The sequence below is a fragment of the Brachyistius frenatus genome, unplaced genomic scaffold (genome assembly GCF_029030835.1).
Source record: "Brachyistius frenatus isolate BFR_SWC_R1_liver_20210118 unplaced genomic scaffold, ASM2903083v1 Contig_94, whole genome shotgun sequence".
NCBI classification, from domain to species: Eukaryota; Metazoa; Chordata; class Actinopteri; family Embiotocidae; genus Brachyistius; species Brachyistius frenatus.
Genome location: NW_027210693.1, coordinates 405770 through 419043, shown reverse-complemented (window position 1 = coordinate 419043; position 13274 = coordinate 405770). Strand labels below are relative to the sequence as shown.

Genomic DNA, 13274 nt, shown 5'->3' with positions numbered 1-13274 from the left:
GGATGATCGGCCAACAATAGACGTACAAGCCACTTTCACCCCCATTATGACACTAATCCCAGCAGCGAATGGGATAAAGTTTACAGGAGTTAATGAGGAGGAAATAAGTGGGTTGAGAAACTCATTCTCTAAAAACGGAGAGAGGAAGTCGGGAAGTTTAAGCTGCTGCTTGAGAGCACACCCACCATGCTTCTTACTGCAGCTGTAAAACAAAACAATACAATGCGGGGGAGGAAACGTTATACTTTTTTTTATATTAATTTCTTTGATCCAAATTTCAATCATGAAACATGAACAATTCTCGAAAGATCACAGCTGAAATCAGCCTTTTTCTTTTCATCTCTTGTTTTAGTTTTAATGTTAAATATTATTGCTCTTCTGAGTAATGCGTCTCTTCAACCTGACAGTTATCTGCCACTAAGGGGTGCTATATTCAATATTTTCTATTTTAATACATGCGGTTTTCATGCACTGTACTTCCTGTCTGCCAAGTTATTAATTAAGCTTTGAATACTTCTACAAATTGTGATATATATATATAATCTGTAGGTCATTCATGATTTTCTGATTTCCTGTGGCCCTGCAGTCATGGCTGATGTAAACACACAATTTCCATCCGTTTTTTCATTCTGCCAGACATTACTGACAAATGTATAAATCTAAAATGTGACAAAATGTTTTGGAAAACTGGATTAGTCACAAATATGTAAATGCATTTCTACATAAACAGTTTATTAAGAGAAAATTACCACATTCGATACATCTTTTATGGTGAAGACCAAAAACCAGCAGGGATTTAAAGTGAATACTGCTCCATAGATAATAAACAGATACTGATGGGTACCAATGCACTCTGTATTTCTTATATTGGCAACATAACAGTGGATAAGAGTGGGATTAGGCTGACTGAGTGTAAAACTTTACAGTAAAAACAATTTACAGAGAAGATAAAGGAGAATAAAAACACCAGAAAACTATGACTCTTTCAGTGGTTTCATATTTTACAGGAATCTCACAGCTTGTGTTGCAGATTTTCAGAAAGTCATGGACATGTGATGTCTCAAATCCTGGATGGGGAACTTCCAAAATGTCCAAAATAATACAATCCCGTCAGCATTTAGGATGAAGTCTGTTTTCCAAAAGTATCAACACGATGTATTCTTAGTCTTAATGTCCTTTTGTAAGCTCCACTCAGCATCACCATGTCTTCCCAATAGACTGAATGTGTTCCTTGGCCTTCATCCTCAGTGAGGCAATACTGGAGTTCCTTGGATCAGCTGAGCACGGGTACGCTGGAGGTGGAGGGCACATAGAGCCGATGTGGGGCAGGTGAGGGCTGTGTCCCAGGGTGGGGGAGTTGAGGAAGGACGCCGGCAAGGAAGAGGGCATGGAAGGGGGGGGAGAAGGGGTATAAGGGCCCGGGAGGCCCTGAGAGCTGCTCATGAAGCCCGGCAGTGACTGCAGGGAGGTGGAGGTGGTGATCGGGGTGGAGAGCCAGGGGTCCAGTTGCAGACCGGCGCCCAGGGAGCTTGTGGGGGAGCGGCTGAAGGAGAGCAGAGAGGAGGTGGAGCTGTCCTGGAACTTGATGGAGCTCACCTCCAGCTTCTCCTGTCGACGCCACTTGGCTCGACGGTTTTGAAACCAAACCTGAAAAGAAAAAGGAGAATTTTTTTTAATTTGTGATTTTATTCCGTTCATTACAACTATGTTACTGAAAAAGCAATTGTATGTAGCAGCAAGGTCAACAGATACACACAAAATAGATAAAAGAAGAAAGAAAAATGCTCACAAATAGGCAATAAGCGTTAAAAACTATCCTCTTTGATGTAAATGTAAAATATAATATAGTATGAAAGAATTTTTATATTTAAAGAGAGCATACAGAATATAACCTGTAGTGCCAATGAAGATTTCAGATACTTATTTAAGCACTTTACACTAAGTTACCATAAAATTAAAAACCTGAGAAAATGGGTTGAACTTCCAACTTTACAATTTTTTTTTTTTTTTTTTTTAAAGTTTAGTCTGTGATTAAAGCAATTACATGTTTTGTAAGCAGATTTTATTTAAATTTTCCTGTTAGCATTAAAAAAAAAGAATATATTTTTTATTCTACAACAACAATTCCTCGAAAAGTAAAACTTGCACTGTCTTCACTGAAGTAAACAATTTGATTAACTGTCAGCTTATGTGTAAATAATTGTCTTTTTTTTGTACTAAATATCACTAAAAAAAAATTAATAATTTGAAGCAAATAAATTAATTTATTTTATTATATCTTAAATAAAAATTACAATAAATGGCATTTAAAGCTAATTTTAAATGTAAAAATACACTTTTTTTAAATATTAATAATAATGGATAATAATAATGTGTGTTTTGGGGTAGATAAGAGGCAACATAAAAAGCCTTATATATACAATATGAATATAATGCCTTATAGCTTATAGGCCGAGTACATTTCTCCTGAACATGATGAAATATAGCCGGTGTTTGTTTGGGGACATACCTGCACTCGGACCTCCGGTAGGTTGACCTTCAGGGCCAACTCCTCTCGGCTGTACACGTCCGGGTAGTGGGACTTCTCGAAAGCCCTCTCCAGTTCGTGGAGCTGGAAGGTGGTGAACGTGGTCCGGTTCCGACGGTGTTTCTTCTTGTGGTTCTCGTCGTCGGACAGTTTGCCGTCCCGGTCCGGTGAGTCCGGACACACGGACGCTTCGCCGGTGCTGCTGCCACAACACACACCTGCGGGGCAGAGACCGTGTAAACGCCCAAAGAAAAAGCCTGACATTTGCCAGTTTTTTGCCAAGTTTAAATTTGCTTCTGAAAATTAAATTCTGACAGTTTAAGATAAGCCAGCTCCACTTTTATTTTTTATTTTTTTTTTAATTTGTTTATATATTATTTGATCATTTATTGACAAACTTTTCAGACTTCCTTATATAGGACTATTTATAGGCCCCTTGATGATTTTGTTAGATCATCTGAAAAGTAACAACTTTACAAACGTAAAACTTCAAACTACAGATAGCCCACAACCTGGCATGTTGTAAGTAGACTATATTTTTGCACTTAAATTGGCTGACTTAACCCTGAAATATTTTGGAAAAACTGAATCTACTTACTGTCACAACTTCCTGAATAATGACTTTTCTTCATTTGGGTCACAATTATATTCCCGTTGCGCTCAGCATCTTTGACCAGGACCTTTTCTGTCATGCTGTAGGAGGTAGATTTGTGGAAGATGGTGTCCTCTTTAAATCCCAGTATGGCTTCGATGCTGTGGACCGTGGACGGGTTGTTGCCGGGGCTCTGGACGGAGCGTGCAGAGGGAGACATGCGCTCATCCATCATCATCGTCATCACTTGGGAAGTTGATCCAAGAAGCCACATTGGTTGGTGGAGTCCAGAAAAGCTGTCAAAATTACGCGCACTCCGACTTCTTCTCAGATTTATCGCTGCTCTGTGCCTTTTTTTTGTTAAAGTTGTCGCTAAATGTCGAATCAAAGCCGAGAGTTGGTGGGAAAAAAAAAAAGTTACGCACAAGACCCACGCCACTATCTTGCGCAGTTGTTATGGAGCATCTTCGGAGGCGGCTTTTAAAGAAGTGCCTGCTGTAAGACCCCCTGTTCATGTAGGCAACCCCCGCTGCACGTCAGAGAGGGGACGTCCTGTTGGATTTAGGGGTAACTGTGCGCCCAGGCAGCCACCAGTCTTCCGCACCCTCCCTAACTCCTCCCAATCTCAAGTGCATCAGTCAGTGCTGGCTCTAAACCTACTTACATAAATCTTAAAACCATCTTTCCACTCCTCCAGATGTCATGTTCATGTCAGTCTGTGAAAAAAGGGGGAAGATTAGGCCCAAAGATTAAGGTACAACAAAATCATAATTACAAGATTTCTGGTCAGGACAGGGATTGCAAGATGGCAGCTTAATATTTAATCAAAGCGTCAAGATATTGTTGCCAAAATGAATTGACATGTCCTTTAGTTGAAGTATTATTTGTTTTATTGATCTAAAGAAAAGATCATGTGTAGCTACTTCAGCTATTCACTGAATAAAAGTCCCTTAAAAACTGTAATGGGCTCAATTAAATCATGTACTTATAATTCCTAAATCGGATTTTTTTTCTTTAACCATTCTTAGGTGTTGAGTCAAAGAGGGTAAAAAAAAGCCCAAACAATAACAATTTCAGGCCATAGCCACTTAACAGCAAACAAAGATTGACAGCAGTGTGGTAATCCTTCTTAAGGGGATTACATTATTTTACTCAAAAGAGTTAAAACCCCTAAAACTATTTAGCTTTTCCTAATTAAAGAAGGTGACCTTATCCTTTGTTTGGCCGAGAGGTAGGGGGTGAGGGCGTGTGAGGGGGTAACGAGAGAGATGCTAACTGAACACTCTTTTAATTAACACCGAAAAGTTGCAAAACATGTGACTGGAACACTTTATTGATGGAGCAAAAGCAACATAAAGATGGTCTCATGTTTTCTTGTATTTTTGTGTGCTGTGACAATGTTTTTATGGCACACATGATTATAAATGCAACATGAGATCATGTTTTCTCGTGTTAATTTGGACAGTTTATCAAAAGAAACAGAACATTGAAGCGTTAGCGGGAAAGCAGACACAGATTTTGATGTCATTTGTGAGCAACAGTTATTAGTGAACAGGTTGCTGGCTCCGTTTGCGGTCTGCATGTAAGCAGTGCTTTTGTGAAGCAGGCGCCTGGTTTCTAAGGTCCTCGTATTGTTCTGGTGTTGAAAAAAAAAACCTCTGAGTTTAAAATGAGTCGGTTTTATTGTTAAAATGTGGTATGAGCTGAACATTCAGTTTTCTTTCTCAGTAGCCCAGAGCTCTGCTGCCCGTTAACCTTGACAGCTGCACACAGACTGAATGAAGCTTCTGTGACCGGATGATACATGAAGAAACCTCTAGTGCCACCGTTACAGAATATCAGTGATAGACTAAGCTGATGAGATTTTATCTGAACCCAAAACTTGTCAATCATGTTAATAAATCCAATAAATATCATGAAAAAAAAAACCTCATCAAAGTTGTTCAATTCTTATGAAGGGTTGAAACTCAAAGAGAATAGTTTCAAATTTGGGGAATTTCTTGCTGAAAACTGATTAGTTATACGGGGACTGATCTCCAGGTCCCAGGCTAAACTGACGTCAGTCTTCTCATCCAACTTTTGGCCAGAGAGCAAATTGATTTTCTTAAAATAGGTAACAATTCCTCCACGGGAACTTTACATATATAAACACCTATTATATGCATTGTTGAGAAACAGATTTGAACTGTTTGTCCTCGAACTTTAGCCAATTATTTAGACTGTTTATGCGTTACTTCCAGTTGTTATTCCAACTGTATGTTCCTGACTTTTAACTAGCTCCTTTGACTTTATTATTAATTTATAACTATTTCAACTGTTTACCCATTATGTTTAGTGGAGTATTTCCACGATGCATTATTCCACATTCCACCATATATTTTCGATCGCTAATACTTTCAACTAACCGTCACTATTATCTTACCATCTCAACAACATATTACTTACTTTTAGCTGTGTATTTCAAGTATTTATTCATTCACCTACTTTTAGTTATTTCAATTATTTAATAAAAAATAATTTAAGCTTACTATTTTGACTTTTTTTTTCTTTTTCTTCTATTCTAACTCTTGGTTTTTAATCACTTGTCTCGTTATCGCTTTGCTGGCATCTTAAAATTGATGATATGTTGTTGAGTGGATGAGACCGCTGGTACATTTGAAATATGACAGGCTTGGACGTTACCAAGGGAGGGAGAGAGAGAGCGAGAGAGAGAGGGAGGGCACAGGCTGACAACCTTGGCTGTGCTGATCCTATTAGATGTAATCTCCAGACTTGACAAATCCACAGCCGTTTAAACTTGGGTTCCTGTGAAACTAAAGGTTGTGCCACCCGTCCCTCCCTCAATTCGTTCTGCCTAATCATTACTAACTGTTTGGATAAAGTCCAATTAAATTAAGACCTATTTCTTTACTCACTGCATTAGCCCTGATTCAGGTAGATAGGATTAATTGTCACTTAATCTTCACATGTTTCATGTGTGGCTGACCATTTTAAGCCAAGAAGGATTTGAAATGAAAAATCCAAACATAAAGTCCCATGCAACAACATTTATAAGCAGAAAAGGGTGTCTTTTTTCCAAAACAGGAATGAACATTAATTAAGAATAATAAGCTTATACATAGAGCTCACTAAAGACATTTGTATGTGTGTAAATACTGCATATGACACACAAAGCGATTCTGCCTTTAAGATGTTTTATAGCTTCACAATGCAAATTGACATGTTGCTTGTATTCAATATGCATCTTTAATTGAACAATACATTTGTTTTCTCAGTGTGAAGTACCTCCATATATGTCATCACTGTTTATGTACATAGTCTTTATTTTATTCAGTATTTTGAAGTTAGGACTTGTGCAAATCTGCAAATGTCTCTGCAAATGGTTCAGACTGACTATTTTTCTTTATTGCAGTTAAAATGTAATTGTGAAAAGATGACCTGCTTTGAAGTAAAACCAAATGAAAAAAAAAAATCTATAATTTCATAATTAGCTCAAATACCACATACAAAAACAGAATCTGGAGCAACCATGAAACCAAAAGGATAGTTGCAATACTCAGACAGGATTGGTTTTCTAGAAGCAAATATTGGTATATTGTTATTTATTTGACTGAAAATCACACTTTTAGAGAGTCAACTGTCTCATTTCATGACAAACAGACAGAAAACGTGAAACTTATATCACAAATAACCAGAATTTTTAAATTAATTGTGGCTTTTGACCATATAATAGACTTGACAATTTATACTTTGTGGGAATGGCTCAGGGAAAATTACTTTTCTCTATCATTCATCTAAAGAAAAAACAATAACTGGGGAGATACAGGGCACCCTGGAAATGTTTTAAAGTATTTTTATTTTATTGCAACGATAAATTGTAAATAATTACAGATTGAGTGAGGAGCTAACAGGAAAACTTTTACAGTATATCCTTTAGTAGATGCAGACTGGCAGTAGTAATGATATAACACCATGGTGGAGCTCATTGTTTAAAACATAAATATTATTTGTGAATAATTAGTAGGCATTTTACAGTGTGACTGAATCCCAGACGTTTTAACACAACTCGGTCTGTAGATTCCCGGAAAGTGGTGAAATTCAATTTCTTGTCTTCTGCTCTTCTCTCTTCTTCATTATTCGAACCCATAAACCCTCACTGGCCATTCACATGACGGAGCACTTCTCCTCTGCTTTGCTCTTCAGCTCGGTGACCGTGGCCGAGGCCTTCTCCTTCAGCTGGTCCATGTCCATGTTCTGCAAGTTTTGAATCTGGCCCATGAGGGAGTCTTTGCACTCCTCCTCCGTGGCGTCCTCGTCCACCATCTTCAGCAGCTCCTCGGGCACGTCCACGTCGTCCCCGGCCATCTCAATCATGTTGTCATCCTGCTCGCTCTGCAGATGTCAACATCAGGATAAAGAACAAGGTCAGAACTCAGGTGTGTGTCATAGAGGTTGGTGTATAAATCTGATAACTGATATTAAGGGGAAGGAAATCTGGTTTTACACCTACGAAGTACCGAAAGAAAATATTTTTTACGTCATACGTTAGGCTCCAAACTAAAACATAAACCGGTTTATAATAATTTCCTCCCTGTATTAACCAAATATATTTGTTCATGTCAAAATCTTCACAAATACAATGTGCAGCACATTTATCTGAATGAAATCAGTTTCCTGGCGTTTGTATTTACACGATTTTTCCAAAAATACCAAATCTGCCTCCTTTCTAATAGTAACAGTTAAAAGGTTTTGAAAAAAATGTCAAGTCACACATAAAGTCTATCTACAATAAGGGATGACATTTTTTTTTAGTTTTCCTGGGTTCTACCAAAGACTACCTGTACGCATATATAAGTAAACAACCTTAAGGCTGGCGTAAAGGCTTTTTACAGGATTAACATGCTGCCTGTCAGGTTGCCTGGTTTCCACAACATTTCTGGTTCCAGTGCTTCACTGAAATCTGACAAACGTCACATAAATCTTCCTCTGCTAATCAGAGAGCATGTCACTGAACTGTATGTGAACCTCGGAAAAAAACTATTTTTCAATCCGTTTTGCGTAATAAAATTTTCATTTTTTGATTTTACACACTGAACACTTTTAAATTAACTACATTTGGCTGCGTTTGAATCCAAATTAGAAGCAAGCAACAATGCAAACAAGAAAACAAACAAATAGATGAACTCTGGACTCTTAATCCACGTTCAAATCAGCCCTCTAGGATATTCCTGCTGTCGATGTTTTCTGCATTTTTGTTTTTTTTTGTTGTGAAGAAGTCTCCTCTGACTTTATTATCCGCACTGCCACACTTTATGTGTCAGTGCATCACAGAAATGCGACATTTAAAGCCTGTTCAACAAACTAAATCTAATCACTTAATATCTGGAATAGTCATGCAATAGGCACTTTCCTGTGACTACTTTAAACTTCAATCTGTGGGATTATCTCAGACCTGCTTTAGCCTCTCCTCTCACAATCCCAACAATAGTCTAAAGATATCTTCTACAGCGTTGCACGAGACCATAATTCCATTAGATGAACAGCAGTAACTTCCCTTTACTACTCATACTGTACTTGTTCCATTAAATATATAGCTTTTTTCTGACTCGCACTAATTGTACATACTTTTGTTGTCAACCCCCTTCTCGTTAAAATAAAGGAAACAGCATAATAGGGTCCCTTTTGCCATATTATTGTTACTGAAAATTTCAATTAAAATGCAGATTTCAGCTCTAATAAAGGCACTTTGGCCTTTGTCACCTGTTCCCTTTCAGACTGATGCGCAATGTAAACTTCATTGAGGGAAAATAATGATATTTATACATATGGCTTCAAACCATTATCCTTATTATATTTGTGTGGTTTCAATTTAAAAGAAAAACAGTGAAAAGAAATCCGGCCATTATTTAAAGGAGAAGACTGAACAATAGTGCGTCTGTTGCAGGAGACTGTTAGAAAAGCCTCTATGAGCCAAGGTCATCACAGCATTCAGATGAATAAAAATCATGGTATTAGAAAGCCTGTAATATAAATAAACGTTACTATTTCACCATGTAGCAAATACTGCTCATCACAGGGTTTTTCTACCTTTTCAGTTCACCACTGTCTTCATTTCTTTGACTAGAAGTCTCTCTGCTGGTCTCTATCCTTAAATGGCTTAGATAAAATCCCTACCTACCTTGTTTGCTCCTTCCATTACAGATATATAGGAGTCCTTTGACGTCCTGGAATCGCTCAGTTTTGCACCCACTCAAGTAGATCTTGTTGTTTCTTAAAGCCAGTTCACTCTGCCTGGTGCTCCCTAATGAGCCTGGGACACCTGCTCAGTGGCATTTGGTTTTGTAAGAATCAAGGTGCAATATGGGACGCGCGCAGGCTAACATCTCCAGGACGCTGGCTGAATGTCTTTCTCGCTAATCTACTGGCATGATTTCCACCTCCTGTTGTCCAGGCTGCAGCTGCCAAGTGCTGCTGTTAGATTAAGGTGACCCCAACTAACCATGAAGCAGCTATTTCAATCTGCACAGCATTTAGCTCAGTCATCAAATTGTGCTTCCTTCTCTCACTGAAGGGTAAAGCCAATTAATAATCAATTATAATTACCAGTCCTAATTACACGACTGAGAAATGTGGAGAATGATCTGATTAAAAAAAGCATAAAAACCTGGAATAAATGCTTTCTAAGCAAATTGAAGTGTTTATTCATGTATTTGTCAACAAATATAAACAGATAATGAATGTCAATAGAGAAAACATGCTTGTGTTGTCATAAAATGTGTCGTCATATGGTAATAAAAAAAAATAGTTACATTAACACTTAAAAATGTGTTTGTTATGCTAAATAGCTAAATATAGGGTTTCAAGTAAAGTGCTACCTTAAAGGTAACTTGTTCAACCATTATATCTTTATATAATGTACTATTAATGAACTTTTAAACCATGAGTAACATGACACCTGTAGGGATGAGTGTGCATGTTTACCTTTGGCAGTCTGTATTTGTCTCTGAGGCACACTCTGAGTGTTGCCCTCTCCGCCTTCTTGTGTAAAAAATCTGCATCTCTCTCCATCCTGAAGAGACAAAAATAGATTATTATTACAGCAGTAACCTTTATTGCTGGTCACAAAAACATTGCAGATTAGTTTTTTGCTCTAAATCTGTTTTCTTCACCCCCTGAAGCACAAAAGTGCAAGAAAGCACCAATAAGGTGGAATTTGTCGACCTTCGGTTGGTTTATAAGATTACGTTTCTCATCCATGAATCAAATGCGACGTAAAACATTTTGGAGCTTTAGGATTTTCTTACCAAGGTTTCATTCGGTTATGCTTTCGTTGAACATTCATCCAGCCTGATACATACAGTGAATAATCTCCAGTTCATCTCAATACTGTGTACCATCAGTCTATATTAAGGCTCTCAATATGTTCTGTTTTAGTTACAACACAATACTGCTTTGCTGCTATTAGTGTACCTCTGTTGGTTTTTAATTTTGACTGGATTAGATCATAGATTATTTTTAACAAAACTGTATTTTCAACATCCATGCAGATGTTGTTGATAATAAGTGTCTTGTTATGGTTGAATTTAAGAGATTTTTGTGTAAACAGCTACGAGAATTTGATAACAATCTTTCTTTGGTGAAATTTGTAGCAAGATTAAAGTTCAAAAATATTTTCACCTAGGTATTTAGTAGCTTGCATAACGAACAAACAAAAGTATTTCTCAGACATGCAAAAGCCAATCTCTTGCCTTTACAATTAGATACACTAAAATCATATCCCTAAAATATAAACTACATACTGATGCTGCCTCTCTATTAAACAATAAAGTAGATATCATTAAGGTATAAATGACAGCAGAATATTACGCCATGCATTGTTCAACAACATGCGTTGCCAGTCAGAAGTATTTTAATCTTTAAATCATGTTTCCAAGGCAACTTGAGACTATAAACGCCAACACTGTTTTCCAGTAACGTGCACTTTGCGGGACCCTGCCGATGCCTTTGTTTTCAAGACGACACTCGCGTACTTTCGCCTCAGCCAATTACAGATGGGATTATTGGGCCAGACTGAGTCAAGCAGATTTGAAATCAAGCCAAGAAGCCGCAACTTGAACTGTAGTAAAACCACAACAACACAGTGTATTGAGGTTTGGAATAAACCCCGTTTGCTAAAAATGTTCTTTAAAGCCAGATTATTGCAGACACCTGAACATTTTTTAAGAGGAGCATGTTGTCTTTCATGTTCTCGCTCATAATTTATACGTTACAGCGATTGCATGGATCATAATTTCTTGCTGCAGAGCTGATCTGTTACTAGAAATGTGCAATGAAAGAGAATGTGATCATTTTATGTCATCACTCAGAACAAATAAATTCAGTCCCCAAAATGATAGTAGAGAGGATTAATCTTGTTATGCAATACACAAAGAATGGATCAGCTTGTTTCTGCAGAATCTACTCTGTTTCAAAAAACCTCTAAAGAGGCCAGATTTATTGATTCTTTAAAAAAAGAAAATGTCAATTTGAATTTAGGATGCATTAATCACAATGTCAATCACTTGCATTTCTTAGATATTTACTTTGGTGGAAAGAAGTGTAAAACTGGCTATTTATCTAGACGTTTTTATAAGAGCTAAAGCAAATGATGAATTATTGATTCAGTACAAATACACGCATCATTTACTGCCCTAAAGTCCACATTATCAAGCTGTAAATGAAATATTCATTTTGCACTCGTTTATTCGGTTAGATTCATGACTAGAAAGTCACTTGAAATGTTCGTAATAACTGTTCTTGTTGCAGTAACAGATGACAGATTGTGGCAGATTATTGATCCAGGTCCAGCGTGACATTTAGCCTCACAGAATTATTATGGAGTGAATTGTGAAAATGGTGGAAGCTCTGCTGTGACCTTCAGCAACAGATACATCTCTGAACAACACAGCCTGCTCTTTGTAAACTTGTGCAAACAATAAAAGACGCAGATGATTACATTTAGGGAGGTTTAGATGTGAAAAAATTAAGTGTTGAAAGTGTGAAAGAAGGTGATGGAACAGAAAACAGCTTATCAAGGTCAGATTGCACGCTCTGCAGCCGTACTCTTTTCAATAGGCCGGTGGCACCAATTCAAAATGGAGTACCGTCCGTGTTGCTACTTACTTCTCCTCCACCACCTGTTTTTGGTACTCTTCATACTCCTCGCGTGTCATCCCTGCTGCTTTGGCGGGATCTGTGGGGGTGGCCTCCTCTTCCTTGTCACCTCCACCACCAAGACCGATTCCTGACAGGGGGTTCCCAATCATGCTCTTGATCAAGAAAGCCATCTTGAGTTGTGTTTACTCTGCAAGGATGAGGATTTTTTTTTTTAGATGAAAATGATGCTGCTCCTCTCTATGGCGCCCTTAGCTTTGGCTTCCTATAGATGTCAAATCCAGTGTAGCTCTCCAGCTAACCTGCTGCTTGTCTATGGAGCCAAGGACACACTGACGACAAGCAACAGACACAGACACACACACACACACACACACACACACACACTTAAACACACACACGTTTTGCCTCGGCCATAATCTGGATTTAATCCTCCCTGCTCCACTATACTAAGAGGCAGATGGCCTGTTTTCTCTCTATTTTTAAATCATGCAAAACTTTGTGGATATTTTTTTTAATGATTCTGACACTTGCATTCTTTGGTAAAACTTGGTCCAGCCTTTATCATGAGATGTTTTTTGGAGCTGGGTATCCTCAGTTTGTGACTACGCATATGTTGCTTCTGCGCACTGCTGCTTAATCATATTAGTAAAGTACGGACCGGCCCGTGTGCAGCTTATACTGCTGAGAGCGAGCAGAGTAGAGAGAGAGAGAGGAGCGGGATTACAGTCCTGTTTATCCCCATGAAGCCATGCTCTATGTAGTGCTATTGTTCAGTGGGAGGATGATTGACAGGAGGATGAGCGATGTGGAGGAGACAACTCTCCTTTCATTTCACCACTGTCACTCTGTCAACCTGTAGATTACTCTAATATTCTCAAGCACTCAGAAATGAAATGTTATCTGAAACTCAAGATTTATAATTCAATAACTCTGCAATGCTCTTTCCCTCAGGAGGACTGCAGGACTCTTTGTAAAGATGTTTTTTTTTTTTTAAATTTG

At 38.0% G+C, this 13274-nt stretch overlaps 2 protein-coding genes and 1 long non-coding RNA gene across 3 annotated transcripts in view; 1 reads left to right on the top strand and 2 right to left on the bottom strand.

Annotated features, from left to right (window-relative positions):
* LOC138628015 (uncharacterized) overlaps positions 1–7444 on the top strand; it is a 31225-nt gene extending 23781 nt beyond the window's left edge. The window contains exon 4 of the long non-coding RNA XR_011311436.1: positions 7323–7444. This is a non-coding gene — a long non-coding RNA (uncharacterized lncRNA). The remainder of the gene's footprint in view (positions 1–7322) is intronic.
* On the bottom strand, positions 726–3529 carry rx3 (retinal homeobox gene 3). The gene is made up of 3 exons (XM_069710735.1): positions 3126–3529; positions 2510–2745; positions 726–1647 (listed from the first exon to the last, which is right to left on the bottom strand). Exons 1-3 carry the CDS (start codon positions 3391–3393, stop codon positions 1198–1200), a joined length of 954 nt encoding a protein of 317 aa, XP_069566836.1. The 5' UTR covers positions 3394–3529; the 3' UTR covers positions 726–1197.
* cplx4a (complexin 4a) lies at positions 7284–12445 on the bottom strand. The gene is made up of 3 exons (XM_069710738.1): positions 12282–12445; positions 10101–10188; positions 7284–7511 (listed from the first exon to the last, which is right to left on the bottom strand). Exons 1-3 carry the CDS (start codon positions 12443–12445, stop codon positions 7284–7286), a joined length of 480 nt encoding a protein of 159 aa, XP_069566839.1.
* Between the last annotated feature and the right edge of the window lie 829 nt (positions 12446–13274).

Bases quoted from the DNA above. Each gene is read 5' to 3' on its own strand.
- rx3 (XM_069710735.1), bottom strand. From the start codon at position 3,393: ATGTGGCTTCTTGGATCAACTTCCCAAGTGATGACGATGATGATGGAT. The intron at 2,746-3,125 runs GTAAGTAGATTC...TCTGCCCCGCAG, and splicing joins TTATTCAGGAAGTTGTGACA to GTGTGTGTTGTGGCAGCAGC. The intron at 1,648-2,509 runs GTATGTCCCCAA...TTTTCTTTTCAG, and splicing joins TACCGGAGGTCCGAGTGCAG to GTTTGGTTTCAAAACCGTCG.
- cplx4a (XM_069710738.1), bottom strand. From the start codon at position 12,445: ATGGCTTTCTTGATCAAGAGCATGATTGGGAACCCCCTGTCAGGAATC. The intron at 10,189-12,281 runs GTAAGTAGCAAC...TTGTCTCTTCAG, and splicing joins AAACAGGTGGTGGAGGAGAA to GATGGAGAGAGATGCAGATT. The intron at 7,512-10,100 runs GTAAACATGCAC...TGACATCTGCAG, and splicing joins ACAAATACAGACTGCCAAAG to AGCGAGCAGGATGACAACAT.